Source organism: Bombina bombina, chromosome 10 (genome assembly GCF_027579735.1).
Source record: "Bombina bombina isolate aBomBom1 chromosome 10, aBomBom1.pri, whole genome shotgun sequence".
Taxonomy (NCBI): Eukaryota; Metazoa; Chordata; class Amphibia; order Anura; family Bombinatoridae; genus Bombina; species Bombina bombina.
The window spans coordinates 102,167,762-102,190,745 of NC_069508.1; the positions used below are offsets into that span (position 1 = coordinate 102,167,762).

The 22,984-nt window shown below is 38.7% G+C and overlaps 1 protein-coding gene across 1 annotated transcript in view; it reads right to left on the reverse strand.

Annotated features, from left to right (window-relative positions):
* Positions 1 to 4,449: 4,449 nt before the first annotated feature.
* The window catches only part of SCYL3 (SCY1 like pseudokinase 3), a 169,870-nt gene continuing 151,335 nt past the window's right edge, over positions 4,450 to 22,984 (reverse strand). Inside the window, exons 10-12 of the mRNA XM_053693282.1 lie at positions 22,315 to 22,470; positions 13,225 to 13,904; positions 4,450 to 10,910 (exon numbers count right to left, since the gene is read on the reverse strand). Of these exons, the coding sequence (XP_053549257.1) occupies positions 10,845 to 10,910; positions 13,225 to 13,904; positions 22,315 to 22,470 (902 nt within the window). The 3' untranslated portion in view covers positions 4,450 to 10,844. The remainder of the gene's footprint in view (positions 10,911 to 13,224; positions 13,905 to 22,314; positions 22,471 to 22,984) is intronic.

Below are 22,984 nucleotides of genomic sequence, written 5' to 3' on the forward strand. Positions count from 1 at the left end.
TTTAAAAGAATCAATTCAGAGAATGGTTAAAACAACATTATCAGAGACATGGAGGGAGGCACATATAAAATTGTTATAGAAAACTTATTACACCCCTCAAAAAGGAGCAGCTTGGGGTAATAAGGAGTTCGATAAATGTCCTAAATGTAGATTATATGCAGCAGACCTCATTCATATGATATGGGAATGCCCAAGGACTAAACAATTCTGGTCAAAAATTGAATATTGGCTCTCAAAAATCCTTAATAGACAAAGTCATATTAACCTAGAACAAATAATATTTTTAACAAATTTAATATTTTTAGTGTGGCTTTTATATATATATATATATATATATATATTTATATATATTTATATATATATATATTTATATATATATATATTATCTACTGACATTCACAGATACCCTGGGGATACATGTAAAAGGTGTTGCAGTTGTGAATACTTCAGCCAGTTACAGAATGTGCCCTCTAATATATCTGTCAAGTCCTGTTTGGGTTTGAGTTCCCCCTGAGAAAGAAAGTCAATCAAAGGCAATGAGAAGCCTTACTCCTTGTAATGAGTGCCACCTGAGGCAAGATGCACACCAAGCAGCAATTCTGTGTTTTGGAAAATCGGGGTCATGGGGGGAATGTGTTGATGAGATACCGCTCATCTGTTTAATGAAGCTATCCCAAGAGGAGAAGATGTGCCTGTATAGAGGGGAAGATCTGGTTTTAATAGGTCGAGATTTGTCTGGTAGTCAACAAATTGGGCCAACTTGAGGTGTTTTCAAGATATCCGTGTCCAGCGAGATCCACGCATTGTCCTGTGTGTCTGTATGCCAGTTCAATACTTGCTGTAACACATTAGCTTGATAGTAACAAAATATGTGGGGAGTTCCCATTCCCCCTCTATTCCTGGATCTATACAGAGTCTGTCTGGCTACTATCGGTTTACTCCCGCCCCAAATGAACTTAAGAATAGATTGCAATTGTTGAAGAAAGGCCGGTGGGAGATGAATAGGAACAGTCTGTAATATATAGATTATTCGGGGTAGAATAGACATTTTTACAACTTGAAGTATTTGGTCTGCCAGGATTGACAATCTTTCGAAATTTCCTGTAGGAGTGGGGTATAATTGAATTTGAAGAGGGACAAGGCTTTAGGGGTAATATTCACAACCAAGTATCTTACTTGGCATTTCAAGATTTACCCATAGAGGTTAAGAAATCCAAAACAATGTACTATCCCATTTGGGCCTGGCAGAAAATATGTGCAAAACTTAAAATTCAATCAGGTATGTCCAAATATTTGGTAATACAGAACAATCCGGCATTTTCGGAAGGTATAAATTCAGCAGTATTTAAGAAATGGGAAAGAAGAGGATTGAAATTCGTATACCAAATTATAAATCAAGAAAGAAAGTTCGTTAAGACCTTTGAAATGTTAAAGGAGGAGTTTTCCCTACAAAATAATGAATTTTTTGCCTATTTGCAAATTAAACATTATGTAGATAAATTTATTAGAAAATTTGGATATGACAGGAACTGGGGAAGACTGGAATCTCGCATAGGAATGGTTAAACAAGGAATATATTCCATATCACCTTGGTATAAGGATTTGTTGATACTGGAGGGCCTTGTTAATCTGGAGCAGCTGACTAGAAATTGGAACCCTCATATAAACCAGGTAGATATAGAGTATTTAAAAGAATCAATTCAGAGAATGGTTAAAACAACATTATCAGAGACATGGAGGGAGGCACATATAAAATTGTTATATAAAACTTATTACACCCCTAAAAAAGGAGCAGCTTGGGGTAATAAGGAGTTCGATAAATGTCCTAAATGTAGATTATATGCAGCAGACCTCATTCATATGATATGGGAATTCCCAAGGACTAAACAATTCTGGTCAAAAATTGAATATTGGCTCTCAAAAATCCTTAATAGACAAAGTCATATTAACCTAGAACAAATAATATTTTTAACCACTAATACAAACATGGAGCAAGATAACAAATTGATAAATATGGCTGTACTTACTGGCAGAAGTGTAATATTTAAAAACTGGAAAAATAGACAAAATCCCAAATTTAAGGAATGGAAGAATTTCCTTATGAAACAAATGATCATAGAACAACATGCTGTGCAAGCACATAGGGAGAATGAAGTTAATAAGTTTTTTAAAAAATGGGGTCTCTTGATAAGCTCATTAGATACAATTCAACAGGAACAGCTAGTTTACCCATTCAGAGATTCGATCCCTGCTATATCCTGGTTGTTGACCAGGGAGGGCTAAGAACTAAGGAAAAGGAAGAGAAAGCAGGATTGAGGAGGGTATGGGAGAGGAAAAAGTGTGTTTCTTTTTTTTTTTTTTCTCTGTTGTAGTTTTGTTTTATTTTTTGTGGTGATAACGAATATTGGAAAATCCCCTACATTGTTTGGTGCAGTAATATGAGTTTGTAATTATTGGGGCCGATGAGGATTCCTGTAATGTTACGGTTCAATCTAATATGAGCTGCAAGTGGTTGCATCGCTATGACAAAAAGTAGCGGGGAGAGGGGGCATCCCTGTCGGGTCCTGTTGCATATGGGGAGAGATTCTGAGAGTATACCGTTTACCCTGACCTTTGCAGTGGGATGATTGTAAAAACTGAAGACCCTATTTATCATTTTGTCCCCAAGCCCGAAGCCTTTCAAGGTAGAGCGCAAGTATGCCCAATTCATCCTGTCAAACGCTTTCTCTGCATCAGTTGAGACGAGGATCATCTCTAGATTAGAGGCAGTTGCATAGTCGATCAGGTGAAGGGTTCTGATCATGTTGTCCCTGGCCTCCCGACGCGGAACAAAGCCTGCCTGATCTACATGTATAAGATGAGGTAGATACTTGCTAAGTCTATTTGCTAGGATTTTGGCGTATATTTTTGCGTCTATTTATCAATGAAATGGGGCTATAGCTACCTGGTTCTAATGGGGATTTTCCAGTCTTATGTATAAGAGTAATATGGGCTGATAGAAGATCTTGAGAAAAGGACCCACTTTCATTTATTGAATTGAAGACTCTATTAAGATGTAGCGTTAATATATGTTTAAAGGTTCTGTAATATATATTGGAAAAGCTGTTGGGTCCCGGGCTCTTTTGTGTCGGTAACGAGTCAATAGCCTGCAAAATCTCCAAAAAGGAAATAGGTTCCTCTAACAGGGCAGATTCCTCTCTTGTGAGCGTAGCCAGATCAGCCTCTCTAACGTATTCCTCTATATCACTAAGGTACATAGGGACATTGAGTTGGGAGAGGTGGTATAATTTTTGGTAGTAGTCATGGAATACTGAAGAAATGGACTTACTATCTTGGACTTCTATGTGTTCAGCGGTATGAAGTTTTTGAACAAAATAATTTAACGTTCTTTGACGCAGAGCCCGCGCCAGGAGCCTGCCGGCTTTGTTGCCTTCTGAGAAATAGTTTCTTTAGGAAAAAAGCGTGCCATTGGGCTTCTTTTTGTAAAAAAAGAATTAAACTTTAATCTTGCAAGTATAAGATCTTGGTTTATGTTTGGACCTAGGGGAGTTTTGAAAGTGAGCATGTTCCAATAAAGATAAAGTCTGTTCTAGTGTATTATACTCTACTCTCTTGTGTCTATTGAAAAGTGCTTTGTGCTTAAAAAAGATACCCCTTATTACTGCCTTGTGTGAATCCCACAAAGTACTGGGGGAGATGGACTCGGTCATGTTAATGCTAAAATATTCTATCAACGCCTGCGAGACCTGTTCCCTTAGCACAGGGTTTCTTATAAGGGTTTCGTCTAATCTCCAGCAGTACTGCGAAAGTGGGGCTGAGGGCCAAGTAACATCAAGCGTGGTCATGGAATGGTCCGACAAGGGAGTTGGAGATATCGCAGTGGATTCAACTAGGTGTAGACTGAGTTGAGAGCATGCAAATTTAAGCAACTTTCTAATATTTGTTTGGTTCCGAGCTCTGGACAGCAATTTTTTTTATTGGTGGAAGAATTTATTCACCAATCAGCAAGAACAACCCAGGTTGTTCACCAAAAATGGGCCGGCATCTAAACTTACATTCTTGCATTTCAAATAAAGATATAGGAGTAAATTAGAAAGTTGCTTAAAATTTCATGCTCTCTCTTAACCACGAAAGAAAAAATTTGGGTTCAGTGTCCCTTTAACTACAGCTCTTCGAGCATGGAAAGGATTGTTGTGTAAAAGGAGATTCCGTATGCGCAAACACGATTTTTCAAAACATGTAATATCAGGGCAACGAAAAATTGCTTGAGAAAAGATCATATTGCGCGCGGAAACGCCATACTGCGCGACTTGTAATCTTGCTCTTAATATTTTGTGCACCAGAAGGGCCAAGATGTATATCTAACATGCTTAAATAGTGCAATTACATATACAAGACATTCTATTTTTTTTTAAAGAGTTGCTCAGCACAAAAACAAATGACAATAGATGCCAGGAAAAAAACAAAACAAATCTTTATTATTTTCAGAAGGTGGGAACACACTTCACCTTATCAGTAGTTACTTTTCATATATACATTTAGCACACAAATCTTTAATCACAAGTGTTACCAATGTAATCCAAATTAAGTGTTTTGGGGGAAAAAGTGCAACCACCTAGGATTCCAATAAATTACAAAGCATAGGTGGTTTAACCAATGACTGTCATTTTTAATTATTCACTTGTGCCCAAGCAAGGATATCATCAAGTCTCATTAAAACTAGGCCTTTTGGAAAACCCACTCTGTTTTAGTTATTAGCTAACACAAAAGTTGTATTAAGTGCAGAGTTTTATACAAAGTTTTTGGCAAATGTGACCTTGTTAAATATTTTAAAAATATGAAATTCTAAAATCTAAAAAGAAACACCATTTATAATGTTTACTTTTCAGGCTGGTCTTATTTATAATAAAGAAAATAAAAGTACCGCCCACTCGCCAATATGGTTTTATGGCGATATGAACTTTGACCCTCACAAGCTGGAGCAGGTCATAGGTTATGGTGATGGTTAAGGGACAGGGTACAATTACTTTACTTTTAAAAGGAGACATAAAACCAGAAATTGTTCTATGATGATTTAGATAGGGCAAGCAATTTTAAACAACTTTCCAAAGTACTTCTGTTATCAAATTTCTGTTTTAGAAAGGTAAAACTTATTATGTAGCAATAGTTTTGCAAAAATGTAATACATCAGCAAGACCACTAGATGGCAGCAGTTTGTCTGCATTTAGCATGGTCCTTTAATTAAAGCAGAACAAATGGCTAAACTTTTCAAAACCGTTCAGTTCATGTTATTTTATAAAAAACAATAAAGAAATGAATAAACAAACCTCTTGCTTTTTCCCATAAATAGATCCAGTTTTGCCATACACAAAAATGGTTTACTTATGTTGGAATCGTATAAGAAATCAGATTTACTAGATTAACAAACAGGGAATGTTAATCTTTCTTTAAACTATAAATTATAAGTAAGATGATAAATGCTTAAAGGGATATAAAACCCCAAATTTATCTTTCATGACTCAGGTGGAGAATGTGATTTTAAACAAAGTTCTAATTTACTTCTATTAGCAATTTTTCTTGTTCTTTTGGCATCTTTTGTTGAAAAGCAGTGATGTAAGCGCAGGAGCCGGCCCATTTCTTTAAAGGGACACTGAACACAAATTTTTTCTTTCATGATTCAGATAGAGCATGCAATTTTAAGCAACTTTCTAATTTACTCCTAGTATCAATTTTTCTTTGTTCTTTTGCTATCTTTATTTGTAAAAGAAGGCATCTAAGCTTCTTTTTTGGTTCAGGGCTCTGGACAGCACTTTTTTATTGGTGGATGCATTTATCCACCAATCAGCAAGAACAACCCAGGTTGTTCACTAAAAATGGGCCGGCATCTAAACTTACATTATTGCATTTCAAATAAAGATACCAATAGAATGAAGACAATTTGATAATAGGAGTAAATTAGAAAGTTGCTTAAAATTTCATGCTCTATCTGAATCACACAAGAAAAAATTGGGGTTCAGTGTCCCTTTAAGTAAATCTTACTAATCATGAACTGCAAACCTAATGCAGCTACATTGGCTTTCTAATAACACCACAACCAGCACTACTGCAGATGCCGATAGGGAAGTATGATCTGGGTATAGAGCATACACCTCCCACTCAGCTACTGTACATCGCTCAATTTGTTTTCTCTAGTTACTTTTAATTGCAATAGTATGTGTTAAAGAGCCCCAGCATACTACTGACTTCTATGCCCCTTTAAGGACGTATTGAAAGATTTTGCACTTGTCCTGTGTAACTAAAGCAGCTTTTTATCATGTAATGCCATGTGAATACAGAGCTACACATATATCTCCAGTGGGCGGGCCTGTCTCCTGCTCATGTGACCTGTGATGTAACTGATTGGGTGAGCATGTGCAGGGGCTGTGCTGCTCGTTATGTGCCGTTATCCCTGTGTTCTGATACCCTTGCAGCCATGCACTGCACTATAATTAGTTAGTTTAGCTTCAGGTTTAGAGACCTAATGGTTTCTTTCTTGATTCAGACAGATCAAACAGTTTTAAACAACTTTCCAATGTACTTCTATAACCAAATGTGCTTCATTCTATTGGTATCCTTTGTTGAAGGAGCAGTCATGTACTACTGGGAACTAAAATCATTAGTTGAGCCAATGACAAGAGGCATGTAATTTAAAGTCACCAATCAGCAGCTAAATTCTAGTAGTGCATTGCTGCTCCTGAGCCTACCTAAGTATGCCTTTTAACACAGGATACTAAGAGAACAAAGTAAATTAGATAATAGAAGTAAAGTGGAAATTTGTTTAAAATTGCATGTTCTATCTGGATTATGAAAAAACACATTTGGGTTTCATGATCCTTTAAAGGGATAGTCTAGGATTCAGATAGCGATGCATTTTTATGCAACTTTCTAATTTACTCCTGTTATCAATTTTTCTTTGTTATCTTGGTTTCTTTAATTTGAAAAAGCAAGAATGGAAGCTTAGGAACCGGCCCATTTTTGGTTCAGAACCTGGGTAGCGCTTGCTGATTAGTAGCTACATTTAGATACCAATCAGCAAGCGCTATCCAGGTGCTGCTGAACCAAAATAATCAGCAATTGGATAATATGCGCAGTGAGACATTTGGCACCCAATTGAAAAGTATTTCTGAAGTTCACATTTCAGTTAATAGAGTGAAAGCATTTCGTAGATTAAAACATAAATTAACAAATATCCCCAACCCCCCTCCAAAACAAAATGGTAGTGATAATAATTTAAGGCAATACTGGTAAATAACAGCAGAGTGCATTTAGTTTTTCTTTTCTGTAACATATACATTAACAAAAAAAAGTGTTACAATGTCAAATTCACACCCATAATCATTGTTATATTATTCTTCCAAACAGAGAACTATCACCTTAAGTGATGACAGCATAAATACATATTTATTATATATACTATATTCCGTGCAGTTATAATTTAAGTTTGTGGACTGCTGCTTGTGTGAGCAAATTTCTTTAAACTTTGAAGTTGTCGGCACCCTCAGTAATGGGACATGCTGAAACCTTGAATCAAATCTTTTAGCTGAACCGATCTATAGGAATCTGGTATGCATACAGATTTTATTGTCTAGTATAAGCTTCTTACACTTGGTTAAAAAACTAGTAATGGTTACTAAGATTTTAGGTCCCTAATTTTGACATACTTTAGCACCCTCACCAAAATCAAAACTAATGAAAAAATTAGACATGCTAAGTAGTAATTTTGCAGCACAGGTTTCTGGGAATTGTAGTCCCAGATTGTTGATCTTTACAATACTGTAACCCTGAGGTTAGTGAGTGCCTGAAGCACTTACCTGTAGTATGTATTTAAAAGTTGACATAAGACAACACCCACCATTGAACTGGGCGCTTAAACTGCTGAACAAAGTGAAGACATATTCAGTAGTTATTTTGCAGCAGAGGTTTGTGGGAGTTGTAGTCTATACAGTGCTATAACCTGGAGAGCTGCGAGCATCTGCAGTTATTACTTGTAGCTTGTATAAAAAAGTGGAAATCAAACTACACACCAATTGATTGGAACTCAAAATTTATCATAAGTTTTTGTCACTGAATATTAGACACGCGCATTCAGCAGATTCCTTGGCTGCTGAATGGGGAAGGTGGCGGCTGTTCGCAGCATTTGGATCCTTTGGGAGCCAGATTTCTTCTTGTTAAAATGTAATACACTAAGATCTGTGCGAATTCAGATCTTAGTTTGCTGGACTTTCGCTAGAAGAAATACGGGGTTCTGTTGAGACCTCCAATTCCTCAAACTCCAATCTGACGTCACTTCCGGTGACTCTACGATTTTCACTATCTGTTTTTGCCTGTCCTGGGGGGCGCACGGCCGATCCTCTGGCATACACCCCAAGTAAACCTTGGGGAATGAGGTGTTGTCCCCCTTGAACCCCCCCCAGGCAGAGGCAAAATAGATAGTGAAGATAGGCGATTACAGTTCCATCTGATTGGTTGTGAATCCTGTCACTCACTGAGACACGGAGCAATCAGATGTGTGGAATCACCGGAAGTGACGTTTGATTGGAGTTTTCGATGTATTGTAGTTCTCAATAGAACAACGGCTCTGAAAATATTTGAATGCTGTTAATGGCCGCTTACTTCCGCATTTGGCTGTGAACAAAATTGCTAAATGCACATTTCTACTGAATATTATAAGAACTGTATAATTATAAAATTATGGCACAATATTTTTTATTTTAAAATAAATTAGTTCCCCTATAGTGCTGCTTTAATTCCTGCACCTGTGGTCAGTTTTTGTATAAAACTGTCGAAAAGATCATAAGATACATTATAAACCTTATTTTACTGAGGTTCTTAAATTTGCCTCCAACCAAACGTGGAACCTACAGCATCATATCTATGAAGTTAAATGCTGGCATCCTTCCAATGGTAAAACAAAAGCTAAAAAATAAAATCAATACATATTTTGTTTTAAACAATCTACCTCATTTTAAAATGACAGTTCTCTATTAACCAACTATTTCCTACAAATATGGTCAAACCTATTAGGACACCATGAACTGTGATAATACAAAATTCACTTTATCATCATTTAAATGAAATGGCAGCACTTAAATATAAAAATGTTCTGCCTGAAAAAACATGGTATAAATACTTTCAATTTGAATGGAAAGGAATGGATCAGTTGTACACTTCTTACTAAACTTGTGCATTCGGATCCTGTGTTAGGATCCGAATGCAGAAGGAGGTCGCTTAAAGGGATACTGAACCCCTATTTTTTTCTTTCATAATTCCGATAGATAATGCAATGTTTAGCAACTTTCTAATTTACTTCTATTATCAAATTTTCTTCGTCCTCTTGGGATCTTTATGCGATTTTTAAGCATCTTTGGTTCAGCACCAGGGTAGTGCTTGACGATTGGTGACTAAATGCAGCCACCAATGAGAAAGCACTACCCAGGTGCTGAACCAAAGATGCTTAAAAATCGCATGCTCTATCTGAATCAGGAAATAAAAAAATTGGGTTCAGTATCCCTTTAAGGCAGTCTGTTCTTTTAGGAGCAAGATTTATTCTTGTGAAAGTTCAACACCCTAAGTCTAGTGCAAGTCCAAATTCATGCACTTTCACAAGAATACATCTGGCTCAGAAAAGAGCTGAAAGCCACGAGTGGCCGTCTTCTTCCACATTTGGATCCTAAAAAAGGATCCAAATTCACACGTCTACTTCTTGCTCGCTGGCTGATTGGTAATTTCAGCTAATGCTCACTGGCTGACTGGTAATTTCAGCTAATGCTCACTGGCTGATTGGTAATTGCAGCTAATGCTCACTGGCTGATTGGTAATTTCAGCTAATGCTCACTGGCTGACTGGTAATTTCAGCTAATGCTCACTGGCTGATTGGTAATTGCAGCTAATGCTCACTGGCTGATTGGTAATTTCAGCTAATGCTCACTGGCTGATTGGTAATTTCAGCTAATGCTCACTGGCTGATTGGTAATTTCAGCTAATGCTCACTGGCTAACCAGTAATTCCAGCTAATGCTCACTGGCTGATAGGCCCCTTCCAATTATTGCTTTCTGGCCAATGGGTACTTCCTATTAATGCACACTGATTGACAGGTATGTTGTGCTATTTCTCACTGGCTAATTATTACAATGAGCAACAGTAGGATGCACATAACACTTAAAATTAAAATTTAATCTGGCGTTACTTCCCATTTCTTTTTTCAGACAATTTTATTTTTTAAATAGTGTTCTTTGTTATGGATGTTTGCCATTTTTTGTGTATAATGTCCCTTTTAATTTGAAACTCCAGATCAATATTAATAGTTCAGTTTCCTTCAGCCGTTTTAATATGATCTTCCAGCTACTGAACAAGACCAGCATCCTCACCACTAAACATAAAATAGAAATAAAGTTATCTCCAACAGCTCACATTCACCATTATATTGCCGGGGCGCACATTACTGTTGCTGATGAAGTCTCAGGCAAACGGGGCACTAAAAGATTCAGTCTGAGGAGGACTCAACAAAGAAAACTTTAGCCCTGTCCATGTCTACTCAGCAGCAGTAGAAAAAAAGGACATCTTAGGTAGAGATCTGAAAAGTATGACTTTAGGCTTTACAATCTGCAGGTGAAAAGCACCTTCAAATTAGTTCATGGATTGTGATGATCAAATGAAATAGTTCTTTTCTTCATAAATAAACAGTCAGCAAGCCGTTCCTCTGTATTCCTGTAAGTGCTAAGCAGTCCGCTAATAAAGCACCAAGGGAGTGAGTTCACTCTTTCATCATATCCAGTCATTAGCCCAGAGTGCTTGCCCCAGAAGGATCACCAATTATTTGCTTCTTCTTCCCAGTTGAAATCATTCTCTTCACCCCAACCTTCTGCCACAGTCTGTAGAAAAAACAAGGGACCGTCAGTTCTCTATGACATTGTTCATAAATGTATTTAAAATTAGGAGCAGTAAAAGCGAATGCAAAAATAAAAGGAGCTAATTTGTCAGAGAATGTTATTTTTTATACCAATACCGGTGTCTGCTCTGGCGAGATTATCTAGGATCTCTCGTCAGTGCTGCAAAATCTTTCAAACTATTTTATAAAAGAAAGTTTTCGTTTGAGAACGGTGACACTTGACAGAGGTGGCACATACAGAGAGCATAAAACATGTCCAAAAACCCCACGTATTACAATGCGGGCAGACAGCTTCTCACCTTGCATGCGGGCAGCGTATCTGTTGTTCCGCTGGGTGTGTAATCCCACCCCTTTATTCGCACAACCAATCACGCTTGTGAAGGGACTGTCAATCACAGAGCAAGCTCACTGTGATTTCTCTCCGCCACCTCTGAGTGTAAGAAGCAGCGGTCTAATGACCACTGCTTCTTACATTGCGGGAATCAGGTTCACATATGCAAACCTACCCCACAAAGGCTCCGGAGCAGCTCTTGCTGCTTATTACAGAGCACCAAATGTGAAATTTCAATCTATTTAAAAGTGTATTAAACAGTAAATACACACTAGACGTAATGTTGTATTCAAAGCAAAAGATTAGCCTGAGAACAGTAAGTAAAACTTATTTTTACGATATTAGTTGTTAAAGTATTGATGATATAAGTGTAAAGGTGTCATTTCCATAAAGTGCTTTAGCTTCTGCTAGGGACAAATAAATAACAGGTCATAAAAGAGACGGTGTGGAAACCCTGTTAGTTCATAATTTTAACAATCATATGTTTTACAGAATCTTCTTGCAGTGTTTTACATATATCATAATTATCATCAGCAGTGAGATAGGTAAGGAAGAAAACCTAAGTTTAAACATGGCCACACCCATTCATTTATAGAAACTTAATGGAATGTAGAAAACCAACAATTTTTCAGCATTAAATTACAGGGAAAAGGGGAAAAATAAATAATGAAAGTATGTTTCAATTTAAAAAAAAAACTATACATAATTAAACACTTTATATTACAATCTCATACTGCTTAATATCTCTTTAACTTTCAGACATCTGACTGTGACTGGGTTTAGGTTTTACTGGAGGGAGAGCGGATGGGGAATAATTTCATTCTCAGATCTAAGGACTTTAGTGGCGCTATACAAATTAACGATGATTGTAATAATTGTTGGAATTGGGCAGCGCAATCCCTTGAGCTGGTCCTGGAGTAAGCTAGACAAATATCACTAAACGATTGCATTAGTTGTGTTATTGCTCTGTGCTAGCTATAAAAAACAAAATGAGGCTTTGTGTTTCTAGCTACTTCAGGAGGGTGTTCTAGTACAGAGACTATAGCTGGTTCGTGCTTCGGCTGCTCTGCAGAATACTATGGGCTTAATTTATCAAGTAAGAGCATACATGTGTGTACATATTCGCCCCTGTTCACCCCAGCTCTCCTCTGGCGGGCAGCAATCCGCTGCCGGAATTTAAGATTGCACACGAGCGCTATTTTGTGTTCATGTGCAATCCCGCCCCTGCCCACGCACAGCCAATCACGTGCAAGCATGGGGCTGTCAATCTCCCAAGTCGGACAAGACCGGGAAATTGAAATTCTTTACCTAAGAGTTGGAGCAGAGGGTAGGGAAGCAGCGGGTCTGATGAACGATGCTTGATAAATCTATCAATCTATCTAAATCAATCTATTTAAAATTTAAAGGGACATGAAACCCAATTTGTTTTCATGATTCAGATAGAGCATGTGATTTTAAACAACTTTCTAATTTACTTCTATTATCTAATTTGCTTAGCGCTCTTGTTATCCTTAGTTGAAAAGGATACCTAGATAGGCTCAGCAATGCATTACAGGGAGCTAGCTGCTGATTGGTGGTTGCACATGAATGCCTCTTGTCATTGGTTCCCCAGATGTGTCCAGTTAGTTTGCAGTAGTGCATTGCTGCTCCTTCAACAATGAACAACAAGAGAATGAAGCAAATTTGATAATAGAAGTAAATTGGAAAGTTGTTTAAAATCACATGCTCTTTGTAAACTATGAAAGAAAATGTTTAGATTTCATGTCCTTTTAACGCATTGTTATAGAAATATTTTTGACAATACAGATGGTTTTCAGGGTAATACCCCCAATAAAACTGCTATAATTTAGTATAGCTATTAATGGTGCCATTAGGGATTTTTATGAGACCTTTCAAACTCAGGTTGTATTGTATATAAACTGTATAGACTGTGTTATACTGATCTATAACTGAACGTTGCGCCTACCTCTGTATTCTCAGAAGCGGCAAACTTGGATGAAAATGCGCTTGTTCGTGAATTTACTGTATCCATATTTTCTTCATCTTTTTGAATCTTTTCACAGTGTTCTAAATCTTTATTTGATTCCGTATCAGACAAATTAAAAAGAGTTGAAGTTGGTGTTATTTCTGGGATCATATCAGCAAACCAATCTAGTTCAGGGTCTTTACTTTTACTTTTGACCTTTATAGTAAATTCCTCTCCCAAACTAAACTCTTCAAGTTTTTTATCTATGGATTTTTCAGAAAGGGAATTGGAAGTAGAAACAGTTTTGTTAGCCTGAGCCACGTTATTAGTATGCCGGCTATTGCTGTCCATTTTATGGACTGGGTTTAGATGAGAAGTGTGCAGATGGCTTTCAGCAGTGGACAGTTGTCCAGAATCTGAGCTGCTGGTGGCTACAGATTTGGGAAGGTCATTGGATAAAATAAAGTCATCCCATGGCTCAATATTCGGGTCATTATTGTTAACGTTTGTATCTCTTGATGTTCCTTGTTTATTCACAGCCAGGTGTGTAGTGGCAAATTCTGGTTCATTCCAATCGGGCCAGTCTTCAGGTGGCTTAGTTACAAGATCACTGCCGGTCATTATTGTTTTTTGCATCACAGAAACTCCATTCATAGGCGGCCTAACAGGCAAAGGCTCGTCTGTCGAAAACAAAAATAGATTAGAATATTAAAGGGGTAGTAAAGTCCAAATTAAACTTTCATGATTCAGATAGGGTATGTAATTTTAAACAACTTTCTAATTTGCTTTGTTCTCTTGGTATTCTTAGTTGAAAGCTAAACCTAGGTAGGCTCATATGCTAGACTCTAAGTCCTTGAAGGCCACCTCTTATCTGAATGCATTTGACAATTTTTCACAGCTAGAGGGCATTAGCTCATGGGTTTCATATAAATAATCATGCACGTGGAGTTATGCAGGAGCCAGCACTAATTGCCTGAAATGCAAGTCTGTCAAAAGATCTGAGATAAGGAGGCAGTCGGCAGAAGCTTAGATACAAGGTAATTACAGAGGTAAAAAGTATATTTCTATAACAGTGTTAGTTATGCAAAACTGGGGAATGGTAAATAAAGGGATTATCTATCTTTTTAAACAATAGCATTTTTGGTATTTACTATCCCTTTAACCCTATAACACTAGGGACAGTCTACTTCAGAACTGTTATTGTTTAAAAAGATAGATAATCCCTTTATTACCCATTCCCCAGTTTTGTATAACTAACACTATCATATTAATATTTATTTGCATGGGATGTGTGTGCCAGTATCCTGCAGCATCTCTCATATTGGGTTGTCACTGTTCCATTTTGAAGTAACAGTATTTAAATTCTATTTAATGTCCCAATACATTCAGTACAGTACTTTGTATATAACCTGGGACAGTTTGTATGTAATCTGGGTTCTGTTTCCAATAACCATTTTTTCTTATGGAGGAGACTCAGGTTAACAAAATCTCAGGTTAACAAAATCTCAGGTTAACAAAATCTCCATTTACTTCTGTTTTGTAAGAAACTGCAAGATGTTAATTATTTTAATGATAGCCCTGATAGGTTATATTTTGAATCCACAAGTTCTTCTACATTGCAGATTATTAAATTCATCTTCTTACCGTTTTTTCTCTCAACATATACAACACATTTAGTAAAGAGACATTACCAGAGTCGTATGTACCTCCCACATCTGAATTACAGATTATGTGTGGGATTCTGGAAAAACACACAAACGCGTAGTCCAGCACAAAATTAAACGGATATGAAACCCAAAATGTTTCTTTCATGATTCAGATAGCGCATGCGATTTTAAACAACTTTCTAATTTACTTCTATTATCATATTTTCTTCATTCTCTTGGTATAACTTTTGTTGAAAAGCAATTCTCTTGGTATAACTTTTGTTGAAAAGCAATTCTCTTGGTATAACTTTTGTTGAAAAGCAGGGACCACTATGACAGCCGTTTTACAAGAATGTTTTCCATTTGCAAGAGCACTAGATGGCAGCACTATTTCCCGACATGTAGTGCTCCAGACACCTACCTACGTATCTTTTAAACAAAGAATATCATGGAAACAAACAAATTTGATAATAGAGGTAAGCTGGAAACTTTTTATAAAATGGTATGCTCTGTCTGAGTCACAAAAGAACATTTTTGGGTTTCATATCCCTTTAATAAACTTGCTGTCACAAGTATTTAAAGGGACACTCAAAATTAAACTTTCATTATTCAGATAGAGCATGCAATTTTAAACAACTTGTCAATTTACTTCCATTAACAAAATGTGCACAGTCTTTTTATATTTACACTTTTTGAGTCACCAGCTCCTACTGAGCATGTGCAAGAATTCACAGAATAAACATATATGCATTTGTGATTGGCTGATGGCTGTCACATGGTACGTGTATGCATTTGTGATTGGCTGATGGCTGTCACATGGTACAGGGGGAGTGGAAAAAGACAACTTTTAAAATTGTCAGAAAAAAAAATCTACTACTCATTTGAAGTGTTATTGCATTGTCTTTTTATTATGCATTTGTTGATTATGCAAATCTACTGTGTTTACTGGTCCTCTTATATAGCACGCTTGCCTAATAGTAAAAAACATAATTTATGCTTACCTGATAAATTCCTTTCTTCTGTTGTGTGATCAGTCCACGGGTCATCATTACTTCTGGGATATAACTCCTCCCCAACAGGAAATGCAAGAGGATTCACCCAGCAGAGCTGCATATAGCTCCTCCCCTCTACGTCACTCCCAGTCATTCGACCAAGAATCAACGAGAAAGGAGAAACCAAGGGTGAAGTGGTGACTGGAGTATAATTTAAAAGATATTTACCTGCCTTAAAAAACAGGGCGGGCCGTGGACTGATCACACAACAGAAGAAAGGAATTTATCAGGTAAGCATAAATTATGTTTTCTTCTGTTATGTGTGATCAGTCCACGGGTCATCATTACTTCTGGGATACCAATACCAAAGCAAAAGTACACGGATGACGGGAGGGATAGGCAGGCTCATTATACAGAAGGAACCACTGCCTGAAGAACCTTTCTCCCAAAAATAGCCTCCGAAGAAGCAAAAGTGTCAAATTTGTAAAATTTGGAAAAAGTATGAAGCGAAGACCAAGTTGCAGCCTTGCAAATCTGTTCAACAGAGGCCTCATTCTTAAAGGCCCAAGTGGAAGCCACAGCTCTAGTAGAATGAGCTGTAATTCTTTCAGGAGGCTGCTGTCCAGCAGTCTCATAGGCTAAACGAATTATGCTACGAAGCCAGAAGGAGAGAGAGGTAGCCGAAGCCTTATGACCTCTCCTCTGACCAGAGTACACGACAAACAGGGAAGACGTTTGTCGAAAATCCTTAGTTGCCTGCAAGTAGAACTTGAGGGCACGAACTACATCCAGATTGTGTAGAAGACGTTCCTTCTTTGAAGAAGGATTCGGGCACAGGGAAGGCACCACGATCTCTTGATTGATGTTCCTGTTAGTGACTACCTTAGGTAAGAACCCAGGTTTTGTACGCAGAACTACCTTATCTGAATGAAAAATCAAATAAGGAGAATCACAATGTAAAGCTGATAACTCAGAGACTCTCCGAGCCGAAGAAATAGCCATTAAAAATAACACTTTCCACGATAACAACTTTATATCAATGGAATGAAGGGGTTCAAACGGAACTCCTTGTAGAACGTTAAGAACAAGGTTTAAACTCCATGGCGGAGCAACAGTTTTAAACACAGGCTTGATCCTAGCTAAAGCCTGACAAAAGGCCTGGACGTCTGGATTTTCTGACAGACGCCTGTGTAACAAGATGGACAGAGCTGAGATCTGTCCCTTTAATGAGCTAGCCGATAAACCCTTTTCTAAACCTTCTTGTAGAAAGGACAATATCCTAGGAATCCTAACCTTACTCCAGGAGTAACCTTTGGATTCGCACCAGTATAGGTATTTACGCCATATCTTGTGGTAAATCCTTCTGGTAACAGGCTTCCTAGCCTGTATCAGGGTATCAATAACCGACTCAGAAAAACCACGTTTTGATAAGATCAAGCGTTCAATTTCCAAGCAGTCAGCTTCAGAGAAGTTAGATTTTGATGTTTGAATGGACCCTGTATCAGAAGGTCCTGTCTTAGAGGTAGAGACCAAGGCGGACAGGATGACATGTCCACTAGATCTGCATACCAAGTCCTGCGTGGCCATGCAGGCGCTATTAGAATCACTGATGCTCTCTCCTGTTTGATTTTGGCAATCAATCGAGGAAGCAGCGGGAAGGGTGGAAACACATAAGCCATCCCGAAGTTCCAAGGTGCTGTCAAAGCATCTATCAGAACCGCTCCCGGATCCCTGGATCTGGACCCGTAGCGAGGAAGTTTGGCGTTCTGGCGAGACGCCATGAGATCTATCTCTGGTTTGCCCCAACGTCGAAGTATTTGGGCAAAGACCTCCGGATGAAGTTCCCACTCCCCCGGATGAAAAGTCTGGCGACTCAAGAAATCCGCCTCCCAGTTCTCCACTCCCGGGATGTGGATTGCTGACAGGTGGCAAGAGTGAGACTCTGCCCAGCGAATTATGTTTGATACTTCCATCATTGCTAGGGAGCTTCTTGTCCCTCCTTGATGGTTGATGTAAGCTACAGTCGTGATGTTGTCCGACTGAAACCTGATGAACCCCCGAGTTTTTAACTGGGGCCAAGCCAGAAGGGCATTGAGAACTGCTCTCAACTCCAGAATGTTTATTGGCAGGAGACTTTCCTCCTGATTCCATTGTCCCTGAGCCTTCAGAGAATTCCAGACAGCGCCCCAACCTAGTAGGCTGGCGTCTGTTGTTACAATTGTCCAGTCCGGCCTGCTGAATGGCATCCCCCTGGACAGATGTGGCCGAGAAAGCCACCATAGAAGAGAGTTTCTGGTCTCTTGATCCAGATTCAGAGTAGGGGACAAGTCTGAGTAATCCCCATTCCACTGACTCAGCATGCACAATTGCAGCGGTCTGAGATGTAGACGTGCAAAGGGTACTATGTCCATTGCTGCTACCATTAAGCCGATCACCTCCATGCATTGAGCTACTGACGGGAGTTGAATGGAATGAAGGACACGGCATGCATTTAGAAGTTTTGTTAATCTGTCTTCTGTCAGATAAATCTTCATTTCTACAGAATCTATAAGAGTCCCCAAGAATGGAACTCTTGTGAGAGGAAAGAGAGAACTTTTCTTTTCGTTCACTTTCCATCCATGCGACCTTAGAAATGCCAGAACTAACTCTGTATGAGACTTGGCAGTTTGAAAGCTTGAAGCTTGTATCAGAATGTCGTCTAGGTACGGAGCTACCGAAATTCCTCGCGGTCTTAGTACCGCCAGAAGGGCACCCAGAACCTTTGTGAAGATTCTTGGAGCCGTAGCCAATCCGAATGGAAGAGCTACAAACTGGTAATGCCTGTCTAAGAAGGCAAACCTTAGATACCGGTAATGATCTTTGTGAATCGGTATGTGAAGGTAAGCATCCTTTAAGTCCACTGTGGTCATGTACTGACCCTTTTGGATCATGGGTAAGATTGTCCGAATAGTTTCCATTTTGAACGATGGAACTCTTAGGAATTTGTTTAGGATCTTTAAATCCAAGATTGGCCTGAAATTTCCCTCTTTTTTTGGGAACCACAAACAGGTTTGAGTAAAACCCTTGTCCTTGTTCCGACCGCGGAACCGGATGGATCACTCCCATTAATAACAGATCTTGTACACAGCGTAGAAACGCTTCTTTCTTTATCTGGTTTGTTGACAACCTTGACAGATGAAATCTCCCTCTTGGGGGAGAGAATTTGAAGTCTAGGAGGTATCCCTGAGATATGATCTCTAGCGCCCAGGGATCCTGAACATCTCTTGCCCAAGCCTGGGCGAAGAGAGAGAGTCTGCCCCCCACTAGATCCGGTCCCGGATCGGGGGCCCTCGGTTCATGCTGTCTTTGGGGCAGCAGCAGGTTTCCTGGCCTGCTTGCCCTTGTTCCAGGACTGGTTAGGTTTCCAGCCTTGTCTGTAACGAGCAACAGCTCCTTCCTGTTTTGGTGCAGTGGAAGTTGGTGCTGCTCCTGCTTTGAAATTCCGAAAGGGACGAAAATTAGAGACTGTCTAGCCTTAGCCTTGGCTTTGTCTTGAGGCAGGGCGTGGCCCTTACCTCCTGTAATGTCAGCGATAATTTCTTTCAAACCGGGCCCAAATAAAGTTTGCCCCTTGAAAGGTATATTAAGTAATTTGGACTTAGAAGTTACATCAGCTGACCAGGATTTTAGCCACAGCGCCCTACGTGCCTGAATGGCGAATCCTGAGTTCTTAGCCGTAAGTTTGGTTAAATGTACTACGGCCTCCGAAATGAATGAATTAGCTAGTTTAAGGACTCTAAGCCTGTCCGTAATGTCGTCCAGCGTAGCTGAACTAAGGTTCTCTTCCAGAGACTCAATCCAAAATGCTGCCGCAGCCGTAATCGGCGCAATGCATGCAAGGGGTTGCAATATAAAACCTTGTTGAACAAACATTTTCTTAAGGTAACCCTCTAATTTTTTATCCATTGGATCTGAAAAAGCACAGCTATCCTCCACCGGGATAGTGGTACGCTTAGCTAAAGTAGAAACTGCTCCCTACACCTTAGGGACCGTTTGCCATAAGTCCCGTGTGGTGGCGTCTATTGGAAACATCTTTCTAAATATTGGAGGGGGTGAGAACGGCACACCGGGTCTATCCCACTCCTTAGTAACAATTTCAGTTAGTCTCTTAGGTATAGGAAAAACGTCAGTACTCGCCGGTACCGCAAAGTATTTATCCAACCTACACAATTTCTCTGGTATTGCAACAGTGTTACAATCATTAAGAGCCGCTAAAACCTCCCCTAGTAATACACGGAGGTTCTCCAATTTAAATTTAAAATTTGAAATATCTGAATCCAATCTGTTTGGATCAGAACCGTCACCCACAGAATGAAGCTCTCCGTCCTCATGCTCTGCAAGCTGTGACGCAGTATCAGACATGGCCCTAGTATTATCAGCGCACTCTGTTCTCACCCCAGAGTGATCACGCTTGCCTCTTAGTTCTGGTAATTTAGCCAAAACTTCAGTCATAACAGTAGCCATATCTTGTAATGTTATCTGTAATGGCCGCCCAGATGTACTAGGCGCCACAATATCACGCACCTCCCGGGCGGGAGATGCAGGTACTGACACGTGAGGCGAGTTAGTCGGCATAACTCTCCCCTCGCTGTTTGGTGAAATTTGTTCAATTTGTACAGATTGGCTTTTATTTAAAGTAGCATCAATACAGTTAGTACATAAATTTCTATTGGGCTCCACCTTGGTATTGGAACAAATGACACAGGTATCTTCCTCTGAATCAGACATGTTTAACACACTAGCAATAAACTTGCAACTTGGTTACAATCTTATTTAACAAAAACGTACTGTGCCTCAAAGAAGCACTAAACGATTAAATGACAGTTGAAATAATGAACTGAAAAACAGTTATAGCATCAATCCTTAAAAACAACACAACTTTTAGCAAAGGTTTGTTCCCCTTAGTAAAGTAACAATAATTAAATTTGAAACATAAAAATTACAGAGCAACGTTTTTTAATCACAGTCAATATATAAGTCTCACAGCTCTGCTGAGAGAATCTACCTCCCTCCAAAGAAGTTTGAAGACCCCTGAGTTCTGTTAGAGATGAACCGGATCATGCAGGGAATACAAGAGTAACTGACTGGAAATTTTTGATGCGTAGCAAAGAGCGCCAAAAAAACGGCCCCTCCCCCTCACACACAGCAGTGAGAGAGAAACGAAACTGTCACAATTTAAAACAAGCAACTGCCAAGTGGAAAAATAATGCCCAAACATTTATTCACTCAGTACCTCAGAAAATGCAAACGATTCTACATTCCAGCAAAAACGTTTAACATAATAAATACCTATTCAAAGGTTTAATGTACTTTTAACAGAGTAATTCCAGTGAAATACCATCCCCAGAATACTGAAGTGTAGAGTATACATACATGTCATTATAACGGTATGGCAGGATTTTCTCATCAATTCCATTCAGAAAATAAAAACTGCTACATACCTCAATGCAGATTCATCTGCCCGCTGTCCCCTGATCTGAAGCTTTTACCTCCCTCAGATGGCCGAGAAACAGCAATATGATCTTAACTACTCCGGTTAAAATCATAGTAAAAACTCTGGTAGATTCTTCTTCAAACTCTGCCAGAGAGGCAATAACACGCTCCGGTGCTATTGTAAAATAACAAACTTTTGATTGAAGTTATAAAAACTAAGTATAATCACCATAGTCCTCTCACACATCCTATCTAGTCGTTGGGTGCAAGAGAATGACTGGGAGTGACGTAGAGGGGAGGAGCTATATGCAGCTCTGCTGGGTGAATCCTCTTGCATTTCCTGTTGGGGAGGAGTTATATCCCAGAAGTAATGATGACCCGTGGACTGATCACACATAACAGAAGAAATGCCTGGTGAATGGAAAGGGGAAAAACTAGAGAGTAATAGGCAGCCGTCTGTCCTGTATTTAGAAAGCTTTTACATGTTTAAATATTGCTTTCATGTGTTTTTTCCTTAAAGGGACACTTAACCCAAATTTTTCTTTCATGATTCAGATAGAGCAGGCAATTTTAAGTAACTTTCTAATTTACTCCTATTATCATTTTTTCTTCGTTCCCTTGCTATCTTTATTTGAAAAAGAAGGCATCTAAGCTAAGGAGCCAGCCAATTAGTGGTTCAGACCTGGACAGCATTTGTTTATTGGTGGGTGAATTTATCCACCAATTAGCAAGCACAACCCAGGTTGTTCACCAAAAATGGGCCGGCATCTTAACTTACATTCTTGCTTTTTAAATAAAGATACCAAGAGAATTAAGAAAATTTTATAATAGGAGTAAATTAGAAAGTTGCTTAAAATTACAAGTTCTATCTGAATCACAAAAGAAAACAATTGGGTTCAGTGTCCCTTTAATTAAAGTGCCCCTTTAATATTGCGTGTTATTTATATAGATCTGGGCTAAAACAAACATTTTCATTTTACCTCTTTTTACTGCTGATAATGCATCTTTTATATGAAGATTTTTGCTGAAGAAAGTGGTTTGGTTGGTTGTCTCAATTCCAGGTAAAGTGCTGCTATACAATACCGCTGACAGGTTGTTCTCTGCCGTCTGGTTATTTACAGAATGCACTGGAGAACCTATAAGGAAAACATGCTAAGGATTATACTCAGTCACTGAACACAATGTATAGATCTCTACACTAGACCAGGATATCTGGTGGCATCTACAGAGTAGATCATACATTTAACACAGGCAGTATTGTTTTCAAATGGATACTAAACCCATTTTTTTCTTTCATGCTTCAGATAGAACATGCAATTTTAAGCAAATTTACTCCTATTATTTTTTCTTCGTTGTCTTGCTATCCTTATTTGAAAAGCAAGAATGTAAGGTTAGGAACCAGCCCATTTTTGGATCATCACCTGGGTTGCACATGCTGATTGGTGGCTAAATGTAGCCACCAATCAACAAGTGCTATCCAGGTTGCTGAACCAAAAATGGGCCGGCTCCTTAGCTTAGATTCCTACATTTCCAAAAAAAGATAGCAAGAGAACGAATACAAATTGATAATAGGAGTAAATTAGAAAGATGTTTAAAATGGTGTGCTCTATCTAAATCCTGAAAGAAAAAAAATTTGGTTTTAGTATCCAT